At 42.0% G+C, this 25321-nt stretch overlaps 1 protein-coding gene across 3 annotated transcripts; it reads right to left on the bottom strand.

Annotated features, from left to right (window-relative positions):
- Window positions 1–7363: 7363 nt before the first annotated feature.
- Window positions 7364–24779, bottom strand: ISCA1 (iron-sulfur cluster assembly 1). 3 transcript variants are annotated; one of them, XM_053577561.1, is made up of 5 exons: window positions 24261–24779; window positions 24000–24121; window positions 14232–14285; window positions 11762–11867; window positions 7364–8799 (listed from the first exon to the last, which is right to left on the bottom strand). In XM_053577561.1, the coding sequence occupies exons 1-5, from the start codon at window positions 24493–24495 to the stop codon at window positions 8738–8740; spliced, it is 579 nt and encodes a 192-aa protein (XP_053433536.1). In that variant the 5' UTR covers window positions 24496–24779; the 3' UTR covers window positions 7364–8737. The 3 variants fall into 3 exon arrangements, with proteins under 3 accessions (XP_053433536.1, XP_053433525.1, XP_053433547.1); XM_053577550.1 differs by having other exon boundaries at window positions 7364–8756; window positions 24261–24510; XM_053577572.1 differs by lacking the exon at window positions 24000–24121 and having other exon boundaries at window positions 7364–8756; window positions 24261–24443.
- Between the last annotated feature and the right edge of the window lie 542 nt (window positions 24780–25321).

The following is a 25321-nucleotide window of genomic DNA, read 5'->3' as shown; positions in this document are numbered from 1 at the left end:
TAGCAGAGGTATTTTTTGCAGCAGTCTTCGCATGAACCAACTCCCATCCCTCCCCACAGCCTCCCAGAATGAACACGGTAATGAGCATTTTGTAGTGAAGCTGGCAGTTCAGTTTGCTGAGTCACAGGTCTCAGGCGATGGTGTAGTGTGGGCACCCCAGTGCCTCAGCCGAGGGTATTGGAAAATGTGTGTCTTTACAGAAATGGAAAAGCATTGGTCCTTGGTTTAATTAAGCTCCAGGGAACATGATTACTTGCTCCTGGTTCGCTTGGTGGAGGCAGCAGCACTTGGCCTAAGGGCTGGAATCCCAGGAGGGAGCCAGGCCATCTGGAAGGAGATGAAGGAGCCTCCAAATCCTTATTGGTAGAAATGAACCCAGCGCCAACTCACCTCTCTGCTCTGGGCTGCCAGTCTTTCTCCCCACCACCCACCTCACCCCACCTCTTGTTGCTCAGCCGAGAACGGCTGATCTTTCGCTTTTTTGTGTTCCCATAATGCCCTTGATTACGTGTAAGGTCACACTTACCACTTGCTTTATGACTGTGCATGTTGTCAGGAGTCTTTGCGCTTCTCAGGCAGGAGCTGGGTCTCACTCATCCGGGAGCCCCACCGCCTGGCCACTAATTGGCATGTGCCAGTGCTTAGTAACTGTTGAGTGACTGTCCATTGTGACATTTGGACATCTTCAAGGTCACATAAACAGCAGTGGGGTAATCTTCCTGCGTGGGGATAATGGGTGGGGGGATGGTAGAGGATGGAGAGGCATCTTTTAGAAGAGTGAACATTGAGTAGATGAGTTGTGAAGATAATTTCTCCCTCTCTCTCTTTTTCTTTCTTTTTAAGACCGGGTCTTACTGTTGCCTAGACTGGCCTTGAACTCCCTGGCTCAGGCTATCCACCAACCTCAGCCTTCTGAGTCCTGGGTAAATATAATTTCTAATCAGTCAGGTTTTTTCCTTCTATAGTCATGGGCAAAGTGCAAAGGAAAAACTGAGACAGTTGAGAATATGTGAGGCAGGGTCATGTTCCTTACGCCTACACAGACCTAGGGAGAAGTGGGTTGGGGGCTGCCTGGTTGTACCAATTCTCTACCTGAGCCATGCAGCTGCGCTTTGAACTCCATCACCACCCTTGGAAGATCCTTGTGGCAATCATCAGAAGTTTTGTGGAAAGACTTATTTCCCCAGAATGGACTCTATCGGGTAATTAAACACTCTGATTGAGAGTTACCAACCTGCAAAAATTGAGCTAACATATACATAAAACTTGCCATTTTCACCACTTTTAGTATACAGTTCAGTGGCATTAAGTACATTCACATTGTTGTGCAATCATCACCTCCTCCCAACCCTGTGGCTATTAAATGATAACTCCTCATTCCTCCTCCCCAGCTGACAAACACTTGCGTTACTTCGACCTGTTGACAATTGTGAATAATGCTGCTATGAACTTGGATGTACAAGAAAGTTAACCTTGTGAAACAGAATTTAATAAACATAGAAACTCTTCCATATATGTTTGATACTTCAGTAGGGTGACAATATCATTTACCAGTTGTGGTCACATCTGAGTGAATGAGACACGACTGCTGATAGTTCTGGTAGGACAACAGGCATATATGTGTACTAGGACTGTTTGGGGGGCAAACTAGGCTATAGGCTCATCTTCCTCTGGGGATACAATGGCAGTATTTTGATGTGGTTAATAATAAATATGGATAAGCTGTGTGTATAGTGGCTCATGCCTGTAATTCCAGCACTTTGGGAGGCTGAGGTGGGAAGATTGTTTGAAATTAGAATTTCAAGACCAGCCTGAGAAATATAGTGAGACCCTATTTCTACCAAAAAAAAAAAAAAAAAGAAAAAAGAAAAGAAAAGAAAAAAGAAAGAGGCTCAGTACCCACAGCTCAGTGGTTACAGCACCAGCCACATACACGGGGGCTGGCAGGTTCGAACCTGGCCCGGGACTGCTAAATAACAATTACAACAACAAAAAATAGCCGGGTGTTGTGGCGGGTGCCCGGAGTCCCAGCTACTTGGGAGGCTGAGGCAAGAAAATCACTTGAGCCCAAGAGTTTGAGGTTGCTGTGAGCTGTGATGCCACTGCACTCTACCGAGGGTGACATGAGACTCTGTCTCCCCCCCCCAAAAAAAATTAACCTGGTATGTTGGTGCATACCTATAGTCCCAGTTACTTAGAAGCCTGAGGCAGGAGGATTGCTTGAGCCCAGGAATTTATGATTGCAGTGAGCTATTATTACTTACACACTCTAGCCCAGGCAACAGAGCTAGACTCTGTCTCAGAACAGAACAAAACCATGAATGACTGCAGACATGTGTATGGTGAAACAAGAGTGGTCTGCAGAGTGATAGGTGCATATAGGTGCACTATAGGTCATAGTCTAACCATTTGGTATAATTTAGACTTGATATTGTGCTTATTATTTTTCTCTATGAGGAGAAAAAAATCTATTGTTTGACTTTTTAAAATTAAAATTTCAAAGAATTACAGATTCTCAAGCTAGGAGGCTTGGGAAAATTTGTATTCCCGTCCTTTATTATGCATAAATCTCTTCTAAAATATCCGACGAATTCATGCGGTCTCCACCTGAGGGTCCTAAGGATGAGCAGCAGCTCACACTCTTGAGGGCAGCCTAAGCCTGCGTTACAGCCTTCCATGCTTTCTAAAGGATAATCACCTATAGGCTAAAAGCCTATATGCTCCGTGCCCACGTGGCCTGAGAAAAGCAGTTTAGATTTCTCGCTGCCCTAGTTTTCGTTGTAGGCCTGGCGACCTCGGAATGTAGCTGTTAAGCCTGGGGGCATTGGAGCAAAAACTCCACTCCCAGAAATACAGCACAGAGGTTGATGCATGCAAGTCATGTAATCAATATGCTGAATGGCCTCCAGACTATGGTTAAGCGAGATACTAAGTTTCTGCCCCTCAGGTTGTTATGGGTTTCCAGAGATTTTAAGGAACAATCTGCTCTTTCTTTATTTTATTTTTATTTATTTATTTTTTTGTTATTTATTTTTCTTCTTTTTTTTTTTTTATTAAATCATAGCTGTGTACATTGATATGATCATGGGGCATCATTCACTAGCTTCACAGACCATTTACCAAGCTTCACATATACCCTTGTAAGATGCACCCCTGGTGTAATCCCACCAATCCCCTTCCCTCTACCCACTTCCCCCCTCCCTCCCCTCCCTTTCCCCCTTCCCCCTATTCTTAGGTTGTAACTGGGTTATAGCTTTCATGTGAAAACCCTAAATTAGTTTCATAGTAGGGCTGAGTACGTTGGGTACTTTTTCTTCCATTCTTGAGATACTTTACTAAGAAGAATATGTTCCAGCTCCATCCATGTAAACATGAAAGAGGTAAAATCTCCATCTTTCTTTAAGGCTGCATAATATTCCATGGTGTACATATACCACAATTTATTAATCCATTCGTGGATCGATGGGCACCTGGGCTTCTTCCATGACTTAGCAATTATGAATTGGGCTGCAATAAACATTCTGGTACAAATATCTTTGTTATGACGTGATTTTTGGTCTTCTGGGTATATGCCCAGTAGAGGAATTACAGGATTGAATGGCAGATCTATTTTTAGATCTCTAAGTGTTCTCCATATCTCTTTCCAAAAGGAATGTATTAATTTGCATTCCCACCAGCAGTGCAAAAGTGTTCCCTTTTCTCCACATCTGCGCCAACATCTCTGGTCTTGGGATTTTGTGATATAGGCTAGTCTCACTGGAGTTAGATGGTATCTCAAAGTAGTTTTGATTTGCATTTCTAGGATGATTAAAGATGATGAGCATTTTTTCATATGTCTGAAGGCCGTGCGCCTGTCTTCTTCAGAGAAGTTTCTCTTCAAATCCCTTGCCCAGCCTGCGACGGGATCTGCTCTTTCTTTATTGTGGTCTTGTGGCTTATCGGCTCACTAGCAAAGCAGCTAACGTATGACTCATGTGATAGTTGTTTTGGGTTAGAAAAATGTATATTAGTTAATCAGCAGGCACCAAGAAAAAGTTAATCGGATTTTACCATATGTTTTGTAAAGCTATTGTGTGATTATACATCAACAGTGTGTACGTGCCTAGCTGGCTATTTAAGCTGGCTGGTAATAAAGAATATCGCTACTTGCCATCATGGACTTGTAGCCGTTTCTTGCTTTCATACCATTTCAGGAGCAGACTTACACCTGTGACGCCAGTCACTTAACGTTCCCAGCAATCACCAATCTTCCAATCACCAATCTTCCCTGTTTTGCTCATTTTTAGTAAACTGTGTCAGAGTTTCAGTTTGGGAAGATAAAAAGTTCTGGAGATGAATAGTGGTGAGGGCTGCACAACAACGTGAACATATTTATTATCACCCAACTATACACAAAAATTGCTAACCCAGTATGGTGGCACATGCCTGGAGTCCCAGCTGTGTGGGAGGCAGTGAGAATAACCTCTCCAAGACTGTTCTGTTCTTCCATTTCCAAAGTCACAGTTTTACACATGAATGTTTAGAGTAAAAAATATGCTAACATTTATCTTAAACAATAATCAGCACAACCCATAACACAAACAACATTGCAATTCAAAAGTTACTCCTGAATCAATCCTCCTAAACTACTCAAAATACACACCTTTTAGGTTAAAGCTGAATTTACAAAACAGCAATGAAGGTGACATGGGACCTAAACTGACATCTCAGCTGTGTCATCTCAGCACTATCTACTCCATTTTATTATTACATGTGTTCTCAAAAAGGGCTGAAATGGGCTGGGCATGATGGCTCACACCTGTAATCCTAGCACTCTACGAGGCCAAGATGGATTGCCTGAGTTTAGGAGTTTGAGAACAGGCTGAGGAAGAATGAGACTATTCTAAAAAAAAAGTAGCCAGGCATTGTGGTGGGCACCTGTAGTCCCAGCTACTCACAAGGCTGAGGCAAGAGGATTGCTTAACCCTGAGGTTACTGTAAGTTATGATGCCACGGCACTCTACCCAGGGTGACAAAGTGAGACTCTGTCTCAAAAAAAAAAAAGGGCTGAAATGGGCTCAGAGAAATGACCTAATCTTTTCCAGGTCACATGGCTACAAAACAGCAACCATCATTTGAATCCAGATATATTTCACCCTCAAACCTACACCTTTCCAGCCTTCCAGACCACACTGACCTCAGGTGAGCTGCACTAGGTGTACAGGGGTTTATTCTGAGCTGATTGCTGTCTCTGGCCCACATCACGTTTATCCTGAGGCTCTGATGAGACCCTGATGGTGCTCACAGTTCAATGTAACATCATAGGCTTTTCTATTTCCTGATCTTCCAGGTATCAAAACATGACAAGAAAGGCTATTCTGTTGAGGTATTTCCTGTACAACAAAGCCTAGGAAAACACTGGAAGTCTTAGGGCATCTGATCTTGGAGTTTTTTCCCAACTCCCTAGCCCCTCTTTCCTGTTTGAGAAAAAAGTCATTCTTGTGGGCCTGGTGATAGCAGGCTGAAAGATGCTCTGTGACAATGCGGCACAGCGGGCCTCCACCTTCTGGAATTCTTTAAGGGTATTTTTAACCACACAGTGGCCTGAGCTATTCAATTTAGCATCCTGATGTGGAAAAGTGGGCTTTTAACAGAGATCATATAAAGCAAGACACTGGCCACTACCACAGCATCTGCAGGCCTACATGTCACTCAAGGGCACTGTCAAATGATGGTTAGCAGAGTGTGGACGAATGTGTGGCAGGGCAGAACGTTCCTTGCTAGGGTTGAGGCTTGCATGACATGGCTGATGGTGCCAGGTGCTAAATGAATAAAGAAGGCACCATGTTCCTCTCTTCAAGAACCTTTCAATCGAGTGCAAGAGATAGAAAGCAAACTAAAACCAAAGAATAATACAAGTATTGCCTGTACAAATATAAGCCAAGAGCCACAAAATAGTGGCTGACACTGTTAATGTAAGTCTGGCTCATTCTGCCCCCTCAGCCTTCCTCACACTGGTCCATCCTCATATCCTATTTGGGGCTTTGCAGCACCTTCCTCCCACCCTCATCATCATCTCCCTACTCCATGCCCCAGTGCCATGCTGACTTTCCAAATGTGATTTTCTGGAGACTCACTTGTAAATCCTTTTATTAGCCCCAACCCCTACAGAACCTCTAGAAAGCGCAAATGCCCAGGGGCTCTTCCTTGTCCTCTGAGACTTCTTCTGCATGCTTCCCTATTTTTTCAACCCTCCGTTCATTCTCTTCACCAAATCTCATCTTTCAACATTCAGCTCAGGGGCCACAGCCTCCAGGGCACCTTACAGTTGCGTACCCCATCAGTTCTTATGCTAGCGGGTGGAAGTGTGGCCTGCTAGAGCATAGCTTCTGCAGTAAGGCACGGACGAGTACAGCTCTGACTCAGCCACTTAGTGTGTTACCTTAGGGAAATGTTTATTCAAGCTGTGCTCTGGTATTTTATCTAACAAAAAGACAGTTGTCACACTTACTTTCCTGGATTGTTGTGAAGGTGATGTAACTTAAAACAGCTCCAGCATGAAGTGAGTATGCACAACACTTGCCCTGCTGACACTGGTGTGTCTCCTCTGTCAACTCCAAGACCTCTAGGTCAGGACCGCTTATCTCTGATGACCGGTGGGAAGCAGGCACTCATTGCTGTGCCTGACATGAGCTGTTAAGAACCTTCCTGGGAGACGGGACGATAAAGCTTGGAGGAGACAAAAGGAAAAGCATTCTCGGTGGGCATGATATTCTCTTGTTAGGGAGCAGCTTGGGTTGGTGCTTCCCTCACAGTCCCACAGGGAGGTGGACAGCAAGTCTAAGGACACCAGGGAGACCAGAGCTGTCCGATATGGTCTCTCCAGGGTTGTGTGGGAGCAGCAGCTGAGACCCTGGCCGTAGCAAAGTTGGGCAGACAAGATGCCCAGGAGCAGGACGCCTGGGCAGAAAGTTGGCAGTTATTCATCAGTAGCTACTATCCCAATCCCTTCCCTCAATAAGAAAAGGCAAGTTTATAATCACAAAGAGACCGCTTTTTTTTTTTATTCATAAGTCACTCTCCTCTACATACATACACCGTATTGCACAAATTATACGTGGATCAATAATTATATTAATGATACAAAGTCATGAGCATTTATATAAAACTACCACTCTAGGTTTTGGTGCATTGTGTGCCAGGTATTTTAGTAAATAAAAACAAACAAAAGAACTCAGCTACTCAAATTCATGAGAATCAGCTTTCGGGAAAAATACACATGTCATCTCACAGAATACTTAATATGTCAAACCCAGGAAAATCAGTAACTAAGTGTCAAGAGGAACACTTTAAAAGAAATGTTGACATCAAAAATGTTAGATTAAAATATTATTTAAATGGGCGGCGCCTGTGGCTCAGTGAGCAGGGCGCCGGCCCCATATACCGAGGGTGGCGGGTTCAAACCCAGCCCTGGCCAAAAACCACAAAAAAAAAAAAAAAAAAAAAACTTCAGCAATTGGACTGAGGAACCAGAAAGTGTGCGCATATTGGGAATTTTAAGAAAAGATCCCCATGTTTTCCTTCACAATTATGACTACATTCCCAGTAATTCTGGGTTGCTACAATGTCTTCCCTGGTAGTATAAACCAGTTTCAAAGTTTAAAGAAACAAGATGGTAATTCACATAAAAGAGTTTTAAAATAAATTCTTCTCACTCGAAATAATACTAATATGATCTTCATCAAATTAAAAAGAAATTCTATCAGTATGTTGACCAGAACAAAAGCCAGATCACTGTTTACCTTAACAGACTGCCTCAGACAGGACGGCACAAGGAAGGGGAAAGTGGTGGAGTTCCCACTCACCCCGCGAGGGTAGACAAAAGACCATTGTCCTCCTCACATACAGAACTGAGTGGGGTGGGTTAAATGGCTTTTAAAAGAGACTTTTCAACTAAAAGAATCAAAGTCAGCCTGAGATCTCATTTTGCGTGGACATTTAGGGTGACAAATACAATGGATTTAGAAACAAGTGGTTCAAGTATTTGCTACCATCACTATAGTTCAAGAAAATCCTGTCAGTACTGTTAAAGGGCATGCGAATTTACATCCAACAATGAAATTCTTGATAAAAATGTAAGCAGGCTATGCCAAAATTGGGTGAAAAAATAATGGACCACCATGCTACTACGAGGAGACAGGACTTCCTATTTCTGAATTTTAGGAGACACCGATTTAATTGGGGAAAATGTAGGGGAGATGCACATACAAGCCATTCAGTCCATTTCATGAACGGACTGACAGGTGCCCAGGAAGGCAAATCCAATAAAACTGACTCTAAAAGAAAGGGTACAAGAGCGAGTTAAGTGCAGGGAGGACTTCTTTCTTTACCACAAAAGAAGAATGATCCAAAGAGAGTGACGGCATTTCATCTTTTGTCCCCTACACAGAATCCAAATATTACTTCTTCCTGAATCTAACACACTAGTTTCATTTTCAAAATGCATCACTTTATTTTCCTTACAAGGGAGCCACACATTAAGCAGGTGACAATCACATGATTTCTTCAGTAAGCCCCAACGCATCCATGAGTGTTGCTGGAGCTCATAGCCAAAGGAGTCCTGAAGTTTCAGATATTAAAGCTTTCCCCACAGCCACAAGTTCCTTTGATGTTTGGGTTATTAAACACAAACTCACTGGATAATTTGTCTTCCACATAGTCCATTTCTGTTCCTAGAAGTGTTAGCTGTGCTTTCTTTTCAATGAATACTCTCACTCCTTGGGGAAAACAAAACATGTGTCATATAAAGCCTTCTGGAACCTGCTGATTCAAAGCACAAGTGAACTTTAAATAGTAACTACCAAGGAAAGTCAAAATATTGAATATATTGCATTATTTCCTTAAGGGACTGAACACGCAATTTCCTTTCTGCCTTCTCTGTCCCACACTATGTCAAAGATAATTATATTAGGGTAGACAGTTTACGCAGGTAAATTCCACAACAATTCTGTATAAAACTAAAATCTGCCTTTCACAATATTTCACTCATTTGTCTAATTTGCAACATGAGGAAAATGCGCATATTCTCAGTGACAATTTTGTAAAGATGGAGTCAATAACATTTGTGAAAACCTGCAACGACATCTACGCACTCAATACGATGATAAACTTAAGAGATATAAAGGACCATGATGGAATTGGAAGACTAATTGGCTGGGTGCGATGGCTCATATCTGTAATCCCAGCACTCTGGGAGGCCAAGGAAGGTGGACTGGTTGAGCTCAGGAGTTCGAGACCAGCCTGAGCAAGAGTGAGACTCCTGTTTCTACTAAAAATAGAAAAACTAGCCAGGCATGGTGGCTCATGCCTGTGCTCCCAGCTACTTGGGAGGCTGAGGCAAGAGGATTGCTTGAGCCCAAGAGTTTGAGGTTGCTGTGAGCTATGATGTCACAGCACTCTACCCAGGGCGAAAGAGTGAGAGTCTGTCTTTAAAAAAAAAAAAAAAGAAGACAACGATGACCAACCAGTATATTAGTCTGTTTGGGTTATGGGGCAGAAAAAAAGATAACATTCCCTCATAATTACATAGGCATCTTTGTAAACACAATCAGTTAAGAAAGCTTTCTTCCTTAGAAGAAACTGACTCATTACACAAATATAAACTATATAGAATTATTAAATCTCCTTTTCTTCTAGATAAAAATTGTAAGGTTTATGAGTTGATTTTTAAAATAACGATTTAAATATATATTTAAAAAATGTCTTTAGTGGTTAGTAATTTCAGTTTAACAAGATGAAAGCACTCTTAAGAATCCAGGCCTAATTCTCCCATGTAGGGAAAGTCTGCAAGGTAGCAAAGAGCATACTCTCAGCACACAAAACCAACACTGCAAAACTCATGAACTTTCAAGTTCTTCCAATACTCTACCATCATCTACCTTGTTTTAGATAGGTTTTATCACATTATCTCATGGCAGGAGAGGGTATAAGCAAACAGAAAACTCCTGAGCTCAAGGGATCCTCCCATCTATGCTTCTCAGAGTGCTAGGATTACAAGTTTGGGCCACCACGCCCAGCCTAAAACTTAAAATTTTTAATAAAAATTGGAAATATAGAATTCCTCAAAACCTAAGTTGATATTGTAGCTTAGGACTAGAAATGTTCTGAATTGCAGATTTTAGAATACAATGATATGCAGAATGACATTCTGATCAATGAGGGACCACATATATAATGATGGTCTCAGAAGATTATAATGGAGCTGAAACATTCTTACCCACCTAGTGATGCAGCTGTGGTAACATTATAGCACAATATATTACTCACATGTTTGTGGTGATGCTGGTGTAAAGAAACCTAACTGCACTGCCATACAAAAGTCTAGCATAATGATAATAGCTATGTTACTAGTTTATGTATTTACAGTATTAAAGTTTTTATCATTATCTTAAAGTGTACTCCTTCTACTTACAAAAATAAAAGTTAACTGTACAACAGGCTCAGGCAGGGCTTTCAGGAAGTGTTCCAAAGGAATGTATTGTTATCAAAGGAGATGACAGCTCTATGTGAGTTATTGTCCCTGGAGACCTTCCAGTGGGATAAGATGCAAAGGCGGAAAGCAGTGATACTTACAATCCTTACCTTGTGTAGGCCTAGGCTAATGTGTGTGTTTGGATTTTAGTTTGTAATAAACAAGATTAAAAATTTTTTTTATATAGAAAAAAGCTTATAGAATAAGGATAAGAAAATAATAAGTTTGTGTTTTATGAAGTGTTATTAAGAGTCAAAAAGCTGCATAAGTTTAAAAGTTCATAAAGTAAAAAAGTTATAGTAAGCCAAAGTTATTATTGAAAAAAAGCAACTTTCTGGCCAGGCATGGTGGCTCATGCTTGTAGTCCCAGCGCTGTGGGAGGCTGAGGCAGGTGGATTGCCTGAGCTCAGAGGTTCGAGACCAGTATGAGCAGCAGTGAGCCAGAGTAAGACCCCGTCTCTACTAACATCAAAAACAGCCAGATGTTGTGGTGGGAGTCCTTAATCCCAGCTACTGGGGAGGCAATGGGAAAGAGAATCACCAAAGGAAGAACATAAAAAAAAAAAAAAAAAAAAAAAGAAACAAACAAAAAAAAGTACTTCAAATGAAGAAGAATGAACAAGCAAACTGAAATTAAAAAAAAAAAAAGAAAAAAGCAACATTTTAAAATAAACTTAATGCAACCTAAGAGTACAGTATTTATGCAATCTACAGTAGTGCACAGTAACATCCTAGACCTTCACAGTCACTCACCACTCACTCACTCAATGGCTTACGCAGAGCAACTTCAAGTCCTTTGAATGCCATTCATGGTAAATGCCCGTAAAGGGCATTTATATATACAGTAAAATATATACCATTTTTATATTTTACTATACCTTTTCTATGTTTAGATACACACTTACTTATCATTGTGCTGAAACTGCCTACAGGATTCAGCACATCCCCTGGTGTGCAGGATTGTAGGCCAGGAGCAAAATGCTTACATAGGTGAGGAAAGACCACATCCTCTAGGTTTATACAAGCACTCTGTGATGTGTACACAACATGAAATCATCTAAGGATGCACTCCTCACAACAATTAACATTCCTACCATTATTATTACTCTTTACCTCATGGTGTATAAGACTAAAAATTTTAGGCAAAACAAAGTGCCCAGAAAAAGTGTGTTAAAAACTTACTATCTTTCCTCCCACGAGGGTGGTTAGAAAACAAGAAGAAAGAAAAAACAAAGGAAAGGAAAATCTCACCATCTTGAACAACTTCTTCATCAGAATCTCCTTTTTTTTTTGTATATTCTAGAGTGTAAGAAAGGCCATTACACCCTCTGGTTCGGACACCGACTTTCACACCTACCTGAAAAAGAATTGAAAATATAAACTTAGTTTTAAAGTAGTATACATTAAACAGTTATACTAGAAAGTGTCTGATAGCAGAGGTGCCTCTCTCTAAGAAAAGAACTTTCTTAAAATTGTTTTTGTTCCACGAGATGTTCTCTGGATGTTTTCCTATGTTTAGGGTTAACCAGGGTTCACAGGCCATCCATCATCTGGCAATTTTACTTCTACAAGGGGGCAAAATTCTAGGGTACATTTGCATAAATGTTCTCATATACCAGAAAGTAAAAGACTACAATCAATACAGATGCAAAAAAGTGACCCAAACAGTACCATTAAAATATAAGTGTTACATTAATGCAATTTTCTAATAGCTGCCTAAGTTCTCTATTTTGGAGCCTACTGCCTTTTCATTTAAGTACAGTTGTCCCTTAGTATCCGAGAGTTCCAGGACCCTCCCTGGATACTGAAATCTGCAGATGCTCAAGTCCTTTATATTAAATGGCTTAGTATTTGTGTATAACCTACACACATCTTCCTGTATACTTTAACTCACCTCTAGATTACTTATAATATCTGTTACAATATAATAAATGCTAGTAAATGCTATGTAAATACAGTAGAACCTCTGTGAGTTGACCACTCAAGGGACTGTAACAAAATGCTCAATATATGGAACTAGGTCTACTGTACTGCCACGTACATGTGGTGCATGCCTAGTCTATGAAATTAGGTCAACTTCAGGAGGTGGTTAATTACTGGAGGTCTACTGTAGTTGTTATATGGTAGTTGCTATACTGTATTGTTTAGGGAATAATGACAAGAAGAAAAGTCTATACACATTTAATATAGATGCAAATCCATTTCTTTTCTCCAAATACTCTTGACACTCAGCAGCAGCATGTGCTTGCTTCAGGAAAGCAACTATAATGTGGGAGGAAATTTGGTGAAGGGCATGAGTCAGAATGTTAAGATGCTTGGGAGTTCTGATAAAACCAAAGCATTTATAGAGTAGTCTCTTCTCTCCCTGAACAACAAACAAGGAAACAGAATCACAATTTTATTCATCTTCAGAGGGACAGCTTAGAGAATATGTAAGGGATTTTCATGTATTCAGAATGATAAATGACAGAATTCTGAAGCACAGAAGCATTTAACATATGTTTTTATCTTTGTAAACAAGAAAACTTAAGCAAGCCAAATTCCAAATATGTATTAGGAATGGATACAGACACTTAAAAACATGTGACATTACAGGTTTGCATAAATGAAGTTTGGAAAAGGAATTGTTTCTGTTATAAATTAGTCCTTTTCATGTCAATATGAGCCATTATCCCTCAAATCTCCAAAGCTAAATTCCTGTTTCATTTGTCAATTTATAGCCATTAGTTTATTCAAATTGAGTTGGAACATTGATATCTTTTAGCTTTAGTAATTTTTAGAAGGCAGGTTTGAGAACTCCCATTACACTTTAACATGGCTTATACAAAGGAACCCAGAAACTACTCCATACTCTAATTATTAAATATTAACAACCCATTATTTAAAGTGATTTGCAGAATTCCAATGGCAATTAAAAATGTACTGTGATTAGGGTGATATACACAGGCCTTACTCAACAATTCTATGCCCAGAAATAGATCTTATGTAGGTGCACTAAGCCATGTTTACAGGTCTGGAACAATGGACCGGCATGTTACAGCTGCTAAAATAAACAGAAGCTGACCGATGCTTGGGGCAACACTGAATGAAGACCACACAACTGACCTTTAATCTTGGGGACTAAAGAAATCAAACCTGCTCAATGTAATATACTATATATGAAACCATAAAAAAGGAGGAAGCAGCTCTATATAATGTTATGGAAAGATTTTCCACCTACATCATTAGGGACAAAGAGCAAAATGTAACCACACCACATGTGGTATGCTCTCATCTATTTAAGAAAATAGAGATACCCACAAGATTAACAAGCATAAGGCAGGCCAACAGATTCCCCAGACTCCTTTTTGGTTGTTAACAATTCAGAGAGAAGGAGTGGCTACTGGCACCTAGTGAGTAGACCCCAGAGATGCCACCAAACATCATACACCCCAGCCTAAAGCATCAACAGTGTGGAGGATGAGAAACCCTTATCTAGCCACATCAAGTGTCAGACTGTCTCTGGACGGACACTGAAGAGGTTGCTTCTTGGCAGTGTCTAGGGTTGAGTGACTTCCTTTTCATTAAACATCCTTTTGTATTATTGGAATTTTTTAAAACCATGAGCCCATTTTACTTTTTAAATAAAACCTTCTAACTAATGAAAGTATACTGCTTATCACAGATAAATTTATTTGAAAATACAACTTCAATGTTTCGTTAGTTCACTGGTTTTACTTACGTGTTCAGGCTTATCTTTAAGAAGTTGTTTTATCTTGTTCACTGCTGAAGGTGTCTGAAAAAAGAAAACATTACGTTTTTAGCCATAAAACCTACATTCATCAAAGCCTAGGATTTACTAGTCTTTAAGGTTTTTCAAGATTGTCTTTGGTAAAATCACGAGACAAATTTATGTATCATTCTTACCAGAGTACCTGTGGATTTTATACGCAAACACATGAATTCTATTCAATCCAAAGTACTTTATTTTTACTCTTATCTGCTAGCACTAGCATGGTGGCTTCACGCCTGTAATCCTAGCACTTTGGGAGGCTAAGGTGGGTGGACTGCTTGAGCTCAGGAGTTCCAGACCACCCTGAGCAAGAGATCTCATCTCTACTAAAAATAGATAAACCAGCCAGGTGTTGGGGGACGGGGGGAACTTGTAGTCCTTACTACTTGGGAGTATGAGGCATGAGGATCATTTGTGCCCAAGAATTTGAAGTTGCTGTGAGCTATGATGCCAGTGCACTCTAGCTTGGGGTGACAGAGACTCTGTCTCAAAAAATCTACTAGCAACATCCTTTTAATCTTGCTTCCTGGTATAGATTAGCCCCTGTCATACTTTCTATGGTATTATCGGCTCAGATCACAAATGTAATTTTTCTGGCCAGCATCTATTTTGTGCACCTACTGTATGCCCAGCATCAAGTGCACTGCCTGACCCACAGAGGGCAAGAAATCAGTGCATCAAGCAACTCACTGGGAAGGCCAACCTTCTTCTATTGTTTTTCCTGTTGATTATTAATCCTTTTGCTATTTTTCTGTTTACTCACAATCCATTTCAAATCCATCAAAATGCATACCTCCAGGAAAGAATGTTACCAGCATAAAATAAACAAGGGTGTGCTCTTCATGCCAGTCTTACGAATGCTCCCACAGATTTTTAAATGTGGATTAAACCAGCATGTCAGGACATTCATATGGGCAGAACTAAGCCAACCACAGAAATAACATGGAGGAGCTGTTTCTCAAGAAACAGCTGTTTAACCTAGCCCAGGGGGCCTCAAAATGAGAAAGGCCACTATTTTTTGTGTGTATATAGGTTGGAGTTCCCAACCCCACTTTCTTGGGAAGGAGCTGCTTGGAAACAGTCCGTTTCAGGACATTCCTGGTCCACTTTCTAGCTGTGCTTCAAGGACAGCCATGTTAAGTGGCATGACTTTTAGTCCCTTACTGGTGAAATGGGGATAAAAATCCCCCTTCAGGATTCTTGTGAGGATTAAATATTCAAATTCCCAAAAAGCATTCAAGGCTGGGCCAGGCACAAAGAGCTCCACACAAGCCAATTGGTATTACAATGATAAGAGAATAGATTACATTTTTCCTACTTTATTAGCTCCTATAGCTGGCAATGCTGTGCTAACCCTTCAGTTTTTTGTACTGACATTTTATTGGTTTATGAAGTCCCAAAGCCTGATATTATGACCTATGACGTATTGGTAAACTGTAGCCATAACTAAAGTCTGTGCTGGGGATATAAACCCAACAGATGGTCAACAGAAAGTTGAGACCAGCATTTTTTTTTTTTTTTTTTGGCCAGGGCTGGGTTTGAACCTGCAACCTCTGGTATATGGGGCCAGTGCCCTACTCCTTTGAGCCACAGGCGCCGCTCCAAGACCAGCATTTTTAAAAACTATAAAACAGGCTCAGCATCCATAGCACAGTGGTTACAGTGCCAGATACATACACTGGGGCTGGTGGGTTTGAGCCCAGCCTGGGCCTGCTAAACAACAACAACTACAAAAAAAAAAAAAAAAAAAAAAAAAAAAAAAAAAAAAAAAAAAAAAAAAGCTGGGCATTGTGGACAGTGCCTGTAGTCCTTGGTACTCGGGAGGCTGAAGCAAGAGAAACGCTCAAGCCCAAAAGTGTGAGATTGCTGTGAGCTGTGATGCTATAGCACTCTACAGAGGGAGACGTAGTAAGACTCTGTCTCAAAACAAACAACAAAAAAACCCTATAGAACAATGCACTGTACTTAAAATGAATGCTGTTTAGTGAAACTTCTATTTTAGTCATTAATATATGGTATAGTTATATATCTGTTAAAAAAAAAATCCCTACCAGCTTGGCACTGTGACTCAAGCCACATACACCTGAGCTGGTGGGTTCAAATCCAGCCTGGGCCTGGCAAACAACAATGATGGCTGCAACAAAAAATAGCCGGGTGTTGTGGCGGGTGCCTGTAGTCCCAGCTACTTGGGAGGCAGAGGCAAGAAAATTGCTTGAGCCCAGGAGTTGGAGGTTGCGTGAGCTGTGATGCTACAGCACTCTACCCAGGGCAACAGCTTGAGGCTCTGTCTCAAAAAAAAAAAAGAACAACAACAGCAAAAAAATCCCCACCACTGAGTAGTCTCTAATGGCCTCTTTCTACACTTCAGAAGATGCACTAGGCAGACCGACAACACTGGGAATAGTATACAGGAGGCTGAAGAGCAGAATTATGGTGCTTTTTTCCCCTTTAAAATCATAAAATACCAACCTCAAATAATGACAGAAATATTTATTTAAAAAATTATTTTTAAGGAAAAGTGCTCATTTAGCCTTCTAAATGACTGCCAGTAAAAGTTAGATTTCTTAACTGCTACTGGTAAATTTCCATGATCATAATCTCCAATGTGCGTGCTGAAGAAATTAATGTACTTAACACTAATTTTGTCAAATACAAAGAGATTTCTGATGCATTTTTTAAAAAGGCAAAGCAGGCCTCTGTGGTAGCTCCTAGCACTCTGGGATGCCGAGGCAGGACTGCTTGAGGACAGGAGTCTGAGATCAGCCTTAGCAATACCATGCATAATGAGGTCCCATCTCTACTAAAAATAGTAAAAATTAGCCAGGAGTGGTGGTGCCCGCCTGTAGTCCCAGGGACTTGAAAGGCTGAGGCAGAAAGATTGCTTGCTTGAGCCCTGGAATTTGAGGTTGCAATGAACTTTGATGAGGCTACTGCATTCTAGCTCTGGGGACAGAGGGACATCCTATATCAAGGGGAAAAAAAAAAAGGCAAAACCATAGAAAAATACTTGCTGAAACTAAAATCTGACTTGTACTCTTGGTTTAACTAAGGTGGGTCAAAGGTGCAAACTAATGCACCATGGCATGATCTAAACCAGTGGTTCTCAACCTTCCTAATGCCGCGGCCCTTTAATACAGTTCCTGGGAGTTGAGACCCACAGGTTGAGAAAACTGCTGATCTAAACAAATGGAGCTCTCACACTACTCAGTTTACCAGCACCAGAATCTCCTAATGGTTTTCTAAATTATCTAATTTAGTTTCACAAAATAATATATATCTTTTTCCAACTATTGAAAGAAAATACTTAAACATAATAAATGAAAGCAATTCACAGCACAAATGTCACATCTTAAAACGAAAGGCTCTTAAGAGAAAAGTAGTGTTAAACAGGAATCTGTGTGCCTATAATGCTAATGCTATAGGAACCAAAAAGTGTCTTAATTTTTGTGTCAAGTGAAAAGTAAACAATAGAGTTACTTACTAGTGAGAGATAATCTACATGAGTGTTCAACTAAAGGGAAAAAGAAGATTCTTACAATTTTTAAAATGATTGATATGATTTTTCAGAACTAGTCAGAATAATTAAATAGGGAACACTTGCGATTTCTTTTTAATTCTAGATAGTATTTTTAATTCTAGATATTACACAAAAAGTACTTTTTGTATCTACTTTTTTCTATTCCCATATTTTGACAACTTTGTGCCCTTAGGTAAAATTGATCTGGGAAATAGCATACAACCACCACTAAACACTATGCTGCAGGGCTTAGCAGCTTTCCAGTATCAATACATTCCCCAGAACAACTAAAAAACTCAAACTTTCTCAAGAAAGCTATGTACAATTAACGACCACAGCTCACTTGAAATTTGGCCTATGTTTTAAAATTTAAGGGATTCTTGAAGCCAAATGAAATATGACGTGTTTTAATGTGTTTATGTTAGACCCTGGGAACATGAATCATTAAAGTGAGAAAATTAAGATATTTTGGCCCAATTTTTAAAAAACTTATTTCCGGCTCGGCACCTGTGGCTCAGGCGGCTAAGGCGCCAGCCACATACACCTGAGCTGGCGGGTTCGAATCTAGCTCAGGCCTGCCAAACAACGACAGCTGCAACCAAAAAAAACATAGCTGGGCATTGTGGTGGGCGCCTGTGGTCCCAGCTACTTGGGAGGCGGAGACAGGAGACTGGCTTGAGCCCAGGAGTTGGAGGTTGCTGCGAGCTGTGATGCCATAGCACTCTACCCAGGGTGACAGCTTGAGGTTCCGTCTCAAAAAAAACCAAAAAATTTATTTCCAGGATGTTTCTGTTGTTAAAATTACTGGAAAATGCTTTAGATGAACATGTATTTTCACTACTTCATAGCAGCACATTTATTTTATCCAATGCCATTTCATCCTCAATAATTTATTTCCTTTTTTCCCCAGGAAATTTTCATTTTTACCTGTTAGAAAAATAAAAAATCAACATGAAGTTTTTTGGGGAAAAAAGCAGTAAAGAAATAGCCATTGGCCAGTCCTAGCACTCTGAGAGGTCGAGGTCTGTGGATGACTTGAACCCAGGAGCTGGAGACCAGCCTGAGCAAGAGCAAGACCCTGCTTCTAAAAACAGCAGGGTGGGGCAGTGCCTGTGGCTCAGTCGGTAGGGTGCCGGCCCCATATACTGAGGGTGGCGGGTTCAAACCCGGTCCCGGCCAAACTGCAACCAAAAAATAGCTGGGCGTTGTGGCGGGCGCCTGTAGTCCCACCTACTTGGGAGGCTGAGCCAAGAGAATCGCTTAAGCCCAGGAGTTGGAGGTTGCTGTGAGCTGTGTGAGGCCACGGCACTCTACCCAGGGCCATAAAGCGAGACTCTGTCTCTACAAAATAAAATAAAATAAAATAAAAATAGCAGGGTGTTGTGGTAGGTGCCTGTAGTCCAAGCTACTCGGGAGGATGAGGCAAGAGAATCATTTGAGCCCAAGAATTTGAGGTTGCTGTGAGCTGTGATGCCACAGTATTCTACCGAGGGCGACAAAATGAGACTGTCAAAAAAAAAAGAAAGAAAGAAAGAAAGAAAGAGTCAACTGGCCAGGTGCCTATAGTAGTCCCAGCTACTCAGGAGGAAGCAGAGGCAGGACAAGATTGCAGTGAGCTGTGACAGTATCATTTCATTCCAGCCCGGGCAATAAAGTGAGACCCTGTCTCAAAGCAAAACAAAACAACAAAAACAAGACATAGCCAATGAACAAGGTACAGTAAATTTTCTTAAATTCATTCTTGAACAGCCTGGGCTGGCATTATGGTGGTGCTCCCTTTTTGTCATTTTTTTTTTTTTTTGTAGAGACAGAGTTTCACTTCATGGCCCTCGGTAGAGTGCCGTGGCATCACACAGCTCACAGCAACCTCCAACTCCTGGGCCTAGGCGATTCTCCTGCCTCAGCCTCCCGAGTAGCTGGGACTACAGGCGCCCGCCACAACGCCCGGCTATTTTTTTGTTGCAGTTTGGCCGGGCTGGGTTTGAATCCGCCACCCTCGGCATATGGGGCCGGCGCCCTGCTCACTGAGCCACAGGCGCCGCCCCTTTTTGTCATTTTTTATTTGTACACATATACATATATTTATAAGGTCTAACAAGTTATGAACTCATCCTAGAAAAAGTATCACATACCTCATTGCTGAATATCTCTATGGTGACCTTTGAAGTATTCCCCTTGGGAAGCCATGCGCCAATGCCAACACCTACTCCACCATTTAAACCAATTTGGAACTCTCTCTGGAATGATCAAGAGCTATTGTACAGCACACAAAAAATATGCGATAATAATGAACACTACTCGGCAAGACACCAACCTAAGTCAACATGAACACAGCTGTGAGACACTGATATAGCAAGGTTATAACACCTTACTGAGTTGTGTGTACAGGGCTGCCAATCTAAGTACATAGTACACAGAACTTAATTGTGAGGCCTTGTATGGAAACAGCTTTGATGGTCATTCCAGAAAGAGTCCCAAAACTACTGTGAAGGGTATAGAAGGCACTGATGTCAATTTATAGCTTCACAAGGAGAGTACTTTGAAGGTGACAGTAGGGATGTTCAGTAATGGGGTACGTAGCATGTCTCGAATGAGACTGTGAACTCAAATGTCAGACCATGCGTATGACAAACATGTACAAAATTGTAACATTCATTTTTCTCATTTGATACATGGTAATAAATATGCACTCACCACTTACTGAATATCTTCTCCAGTGTTTAATGGTTTATATGTATCATCTTTTCATTACTATTCTATGATTTAAGTGTTAAAGATTAATTAAAGATTAAACATTAAAGAATAAAGAGTTACAACTCAAATTTTCTTTTTTAAAAAAATATCATTATTTACAATACACAATACTTCACCCAGCAAGTGTCTAATGTTTTTTTTCTTTGTCACTCTCTTATTGTTAGGCTACTTCTTTTTTTTTGTAGAGATAGAGTCTTACTTTATGGCCCTCGGTAGAGTGCTGTGGCCTCACACAGCTCACAGCAACCTCCAACTCCTGGGCTTAAGCGATTCTCTTGCCTCAGCCTCCCGAGCAGCTGGGACCACAAGCGCCCGCCACAACGCCCGGCTATTTTTTGGTTGCAGTTTGGCGGGGGCCGGGTTTGAAGCCGCCACCCTCGGTATATGGGGCCGGCACCTTACTGACTGAGCCACAGGCGCCACCCGTTAGGCTACTTCTAATGCTTCCTGTGTAACACATCTCCTAAATTGCCTTCACATATGTATGCCTTCATACATATCTTGATATTTGGTCACTATTCTAAAAAGAACTTCTGATTCCAGTCCAATGACTTAACACATAGCTCCTTATTCCACTAGAATGTCAAGCCAGATAGGTGGGCAGTGTCATGCCTGTAATCCTAGCACTTAGGGAGGCTGAAACAGGACCATTGCTTGAGGTCAGAAATTCTCTTAACAGCTTGAGCAACAAAGCTAGACAATGTCTCTATAAAAAAACACAACACAACAAAACAAAAAACTCCCAGTACAGTCAGGTGGGCATGGAGGTGTGAACCTGTACTCAGTCCTAGCTACTCAGGAGGGTGACATAAGAGGATCACCCAAGCTCAGGAGTTTGAGGTTGCAGTGAGCTATATAATGACATGGCTGCACTCTAATCTAGGAGACAGAAAAAGACCCCATCTCCACCATTTCCCTACCAAAAATGTGTTAACCCAAGGACACTTTGGTACACAATGAATTTAAGAATAACATGGCTGTGTCCCAATGCTAATCCTAAATTAAGGTTGCACTAATTCTGACTTGTACAATGATGGAAATAAACATTTCTGCCAGGAGGCTTTGTGTTCACTCTTCAGGCTTTAAAATCATATCTTACTCTGGCTGCCATAAACTCCATTTGTCAATTCCTGGATATATAATGAAATTGCAGGGGTGGTAGTGGTGGGGATCCTTGTATGTTCTCTGCAGGTATCCAAGGATACGCCCATTGACGTGTTGAATTGGAGCCTTAAAGCTTTCCATCAAGAAATCATCAAATAGTTTGCCTGAAGTTTCATGGTCTTCATTTGTCTAGCAGGGGTCCTCAAACTTTTTAAACAGGGAGCCAATTCACTGTCCCTCAGACCGTTGGAGGGCTGGACTATAGCTTAAAAAAAAAACAACTATGAACAAATTCCCATGCACACTGCACATATCTTATTTTGAAGTAAAAAAACAAAACAGGAACAAATACAATCACACCACCTCACGTGGCCCGCGGGCCATAGTGTGAGGACCCCTGGATGCCCTTCTCTCCAACAAATCACCAATTCTCTTGAGGATTAACATCGGTTAATGCAGATAATTTGGTGCTGATAACACTTTATCATGTTTTCATCTCATCTATTACTTTTCCTCACCTTCTATTGACCTCTACTTGACTCTACAGGTACAGACCTTTTCAAATGTTGCACCTTGTCTTATCCCTGGTGTCAAAATTTATATATCCAAGTAACATTTACCTCTTCTCATCAGTTTTACTGTATTATCCCTATTTATGTTTGCTTTTATCTGTGTCAACTCATTAGGTCTTTGATCACCTGTTTTTGCACTTTACAGTATATGTCCAGGTGATCCTAAGAACAAGCAGCAATGTATTCGTGCCATAGTATCTTGGGACTAGGGTACAAATGCTAGGGCTAAAATGACTGCAAGCCCACTAACACAGACTGTGGTGGAAAGCAGCGCTGATGCATTTTTTTTCTTCCAGCTACTAAGAAAGATCACAGGGAATGGAGCTGCTAAAGTCAGCTATAACATTAAATAAGAAGAGTTCAGACAATAGTTAATCAGAACAGTTCAGCCAGACAACACTGAACCCTGTGAACTGTGAATTGCTTTAACAGGTATTGAAGGCAAAAGAATAAACGTGGAAAGAGATCAAGCCTGAGGCTTGGCCTGCATCTGTGTTCCTGGAGGGTGGGAAGTGTACAACTCATTTCTTGTGGTAAAACACAGTAGATCTTGATAAACATCAGCTGAGCAAGGAGAAATGAAGAGGAGGGGATGATTCAAATTCTCAAGGAACAGGTAACAAGGCAAACAATGACAGAGAAAGAAAAGACAAAAAATAGTCCCCACACCTTGCAACTCTTTCTGGATCTGGCCTTACCAATGAAAAACTTATTCTGAATTTTGAATAATTTTCACTGCGATTGAAAAGAGATGCAAGGAGGGGTGGTGTGCTCTAATTCTTAAGACCTTGGACAATTCTAGATTCTATGGTGTATTTTCCAGAAATGAAAATGGGCTTGCAGTACAGAAAAAAAAATAATATAGTAACGATATATAATCAGTATGCTACTAGTACTGATTAGTACAACATAATCAGAATAATCTCAAGGGCCTAAAACACTGCTCTATTATAAAAGTAAATTCTCCCCCCCAATCACGACTTTTTTCTATTTTGCCACAACTAACGTTCTGGCAATAGGCCCTAATGAAATAGAACCCATTAATCAGTTTAAATCATTTTTTCCCTCTCCAGGTGAATGATCGCGCAAGACGCCTTCTTAACTAAGACTGGCGTGTATGTGAAAAGAATGTGGAACTGATCCTAAACTTTTCTATTGAAGTGAAAGTCTTTTGAAATTAGAGATGATAGTTGTACAACACTGTGAACGTCCTAAATGCCACTAAATCCTACCCTTTAAGATGGCTAATTTTATATTATGTAGACGTTCCTTTAACCAAAAAAACTGCACACTGCAGTATACAGTAAGCACGATGAATATCAAGCATCTGTGGTTTATACTGTGCTGCTCCTTCGAGTATGTTTGACCTTTCACCCAGAAAATAGAACAAATTCACTCAGGGTGGAAATCTTCATCTTTTGTCCTCTGCACGACCCAAGGACTGCTGGAGGCACAAAGGTTTTTTCAAAAACCACCACACAGGTCACAGGGGTGTAACGTTCAGTGCGCCACAGCCTGGAGCTCGGTAAGAGCCGGGGTGCTTTGTTACCGCTGCGCTCCCTCTCCGCTGACGCTCACCGCACTGACACTGTCGTCCTTCGGAGAGCTTCGCCCCCCCTAAGCACCTACAGGGGAGGGTTCTTGGGTCATCCAGATATTCCCAGCCCTGAAATGTCTCAACCTCCAAACCACTGGAGCCACCCCACAGCTGCTGCTGGCAGGAGGCTCGAGGCGCACTGCCTCGAGGGGGGCTGCTTCGCTGACACCCACCGTTCGGCTTCCCTGTTCTCCCCTTCCCTGCACGCGGCCATCGCACGGCCTGTCGGGAAACGTAGTTCCGGGGCGGCGGGGTCCCCTCAGCAACCCCGCCCGGGGTTTGTTGATCGCTCCTTCTGGGGACAGAAAGGAAAAGAAACGGCGTGGCGGAGGCGGAGCGACCCCCCGTACCGGATTGCTCGGCTCCTGTGGCCCCGAACCCAGTCGCTATGACCTCCAATGTCACAGGCCTGGCCGAACGCCACAGGCACTTACCAGGGTGAGGGCGGCCCGGGTAGGCTGCAGCTTCCGCTTGCTCACAGCCCGGACAGTGGCACGGACTAAGGAAGCCGACATCTTCGCCACCCCGGCGCCCCGGTGCCTTGGGCCGGAGCTCGGCGACCTCAACCTCTCTCCATGGACACGGCTGGCGCATTGACGCCACGAGCTCCGGCGCACGGCGTACGGCACACCGGCCCCGCCCCGTACCGGCTCGCCCCACCGCCACCATTGGGCGGTCCGCGTGAGTGACGGGTTAGGGGGCGGAGCGGCTTTTCTCGGGGCGGGGTTTCATGGAGCAGGGTGTCCAGGTTGCCAGGGGGCTGGGTGCAGTCGCCTCTAGGGGCTTGAGACGCCGGGGGCAGGGCACAGGACCCTGAGAGGAATGTCGTCAACTCCTGGGACGGAGTCCGCGTGTCTCAGGCGAGCGGGGGCTGGCATGCAAACAATGACCTGCACTCTTCCTGACTCCGGAAGCGCGTTGCTTCACCACTTGCCCCCGGGCAAGGGGTGTTGCCACTCACTCCTTTAATGCTCGCTGAAATGAATACTGTAACAGGCTTCTGTGGCTAAGATGGCATAAGTCAGTTCGTCATTGGGGAGCTTATGTTCTCGAAGGCAGTATGGTTCCGATACCCAAAGATCTACACCCATTTTCATTCTTTTTAGGTTCAGCCAGGCGGTTCTTAACAGCATAGGGTTACCACAGAGTTGTATACATTTCCACTTCCCGTCCTCCTCCACACTGCTGGGGATGCTGAAGGGTGGTGAGTAATGCGATTTTCGTTCTGGTGCTGAGTTTGGAACCCAATCCTACTCTAAGATATGCCTGAGTAGCATTGTGAACAGTAACGTTTATAGCGAATACCAATTAATAAATTTGGCTGAACATCTGTTGTCAGACAGACCACGTTCTGTTCGCTAGAGGAGCTTAATTTTGCTTTTGACGCAGCAATATTCCTGAGCACTAGGCACTGTGCCTGGAACACACAGGAAGCCCGCTAAAAAGGGCCAGGGAAGAAAGAGATCCTGGTAAGACAGAAGCGCAGCAGGGTTAG

Source organism: Nycticebus coucang, chromosome 2, assembly GCF_027406575.1.
Source record: "Nycticebus coucang isolate mNycCou1 chromosome 2, mNycCou1.pri, whole genome shotgun sequence".
In the NCBI taxonomy this organism is placed as follows: Eukaryota; Metazoa; Chordata; class Mammalia; order Primates; family Lorisidae; genus Nycticebus; species Nycticebus coucang.
Note: the sequence above shows the minus strand (reverse complement) of the source record. Positions and strands in the feature narration are given on the sequence as shown.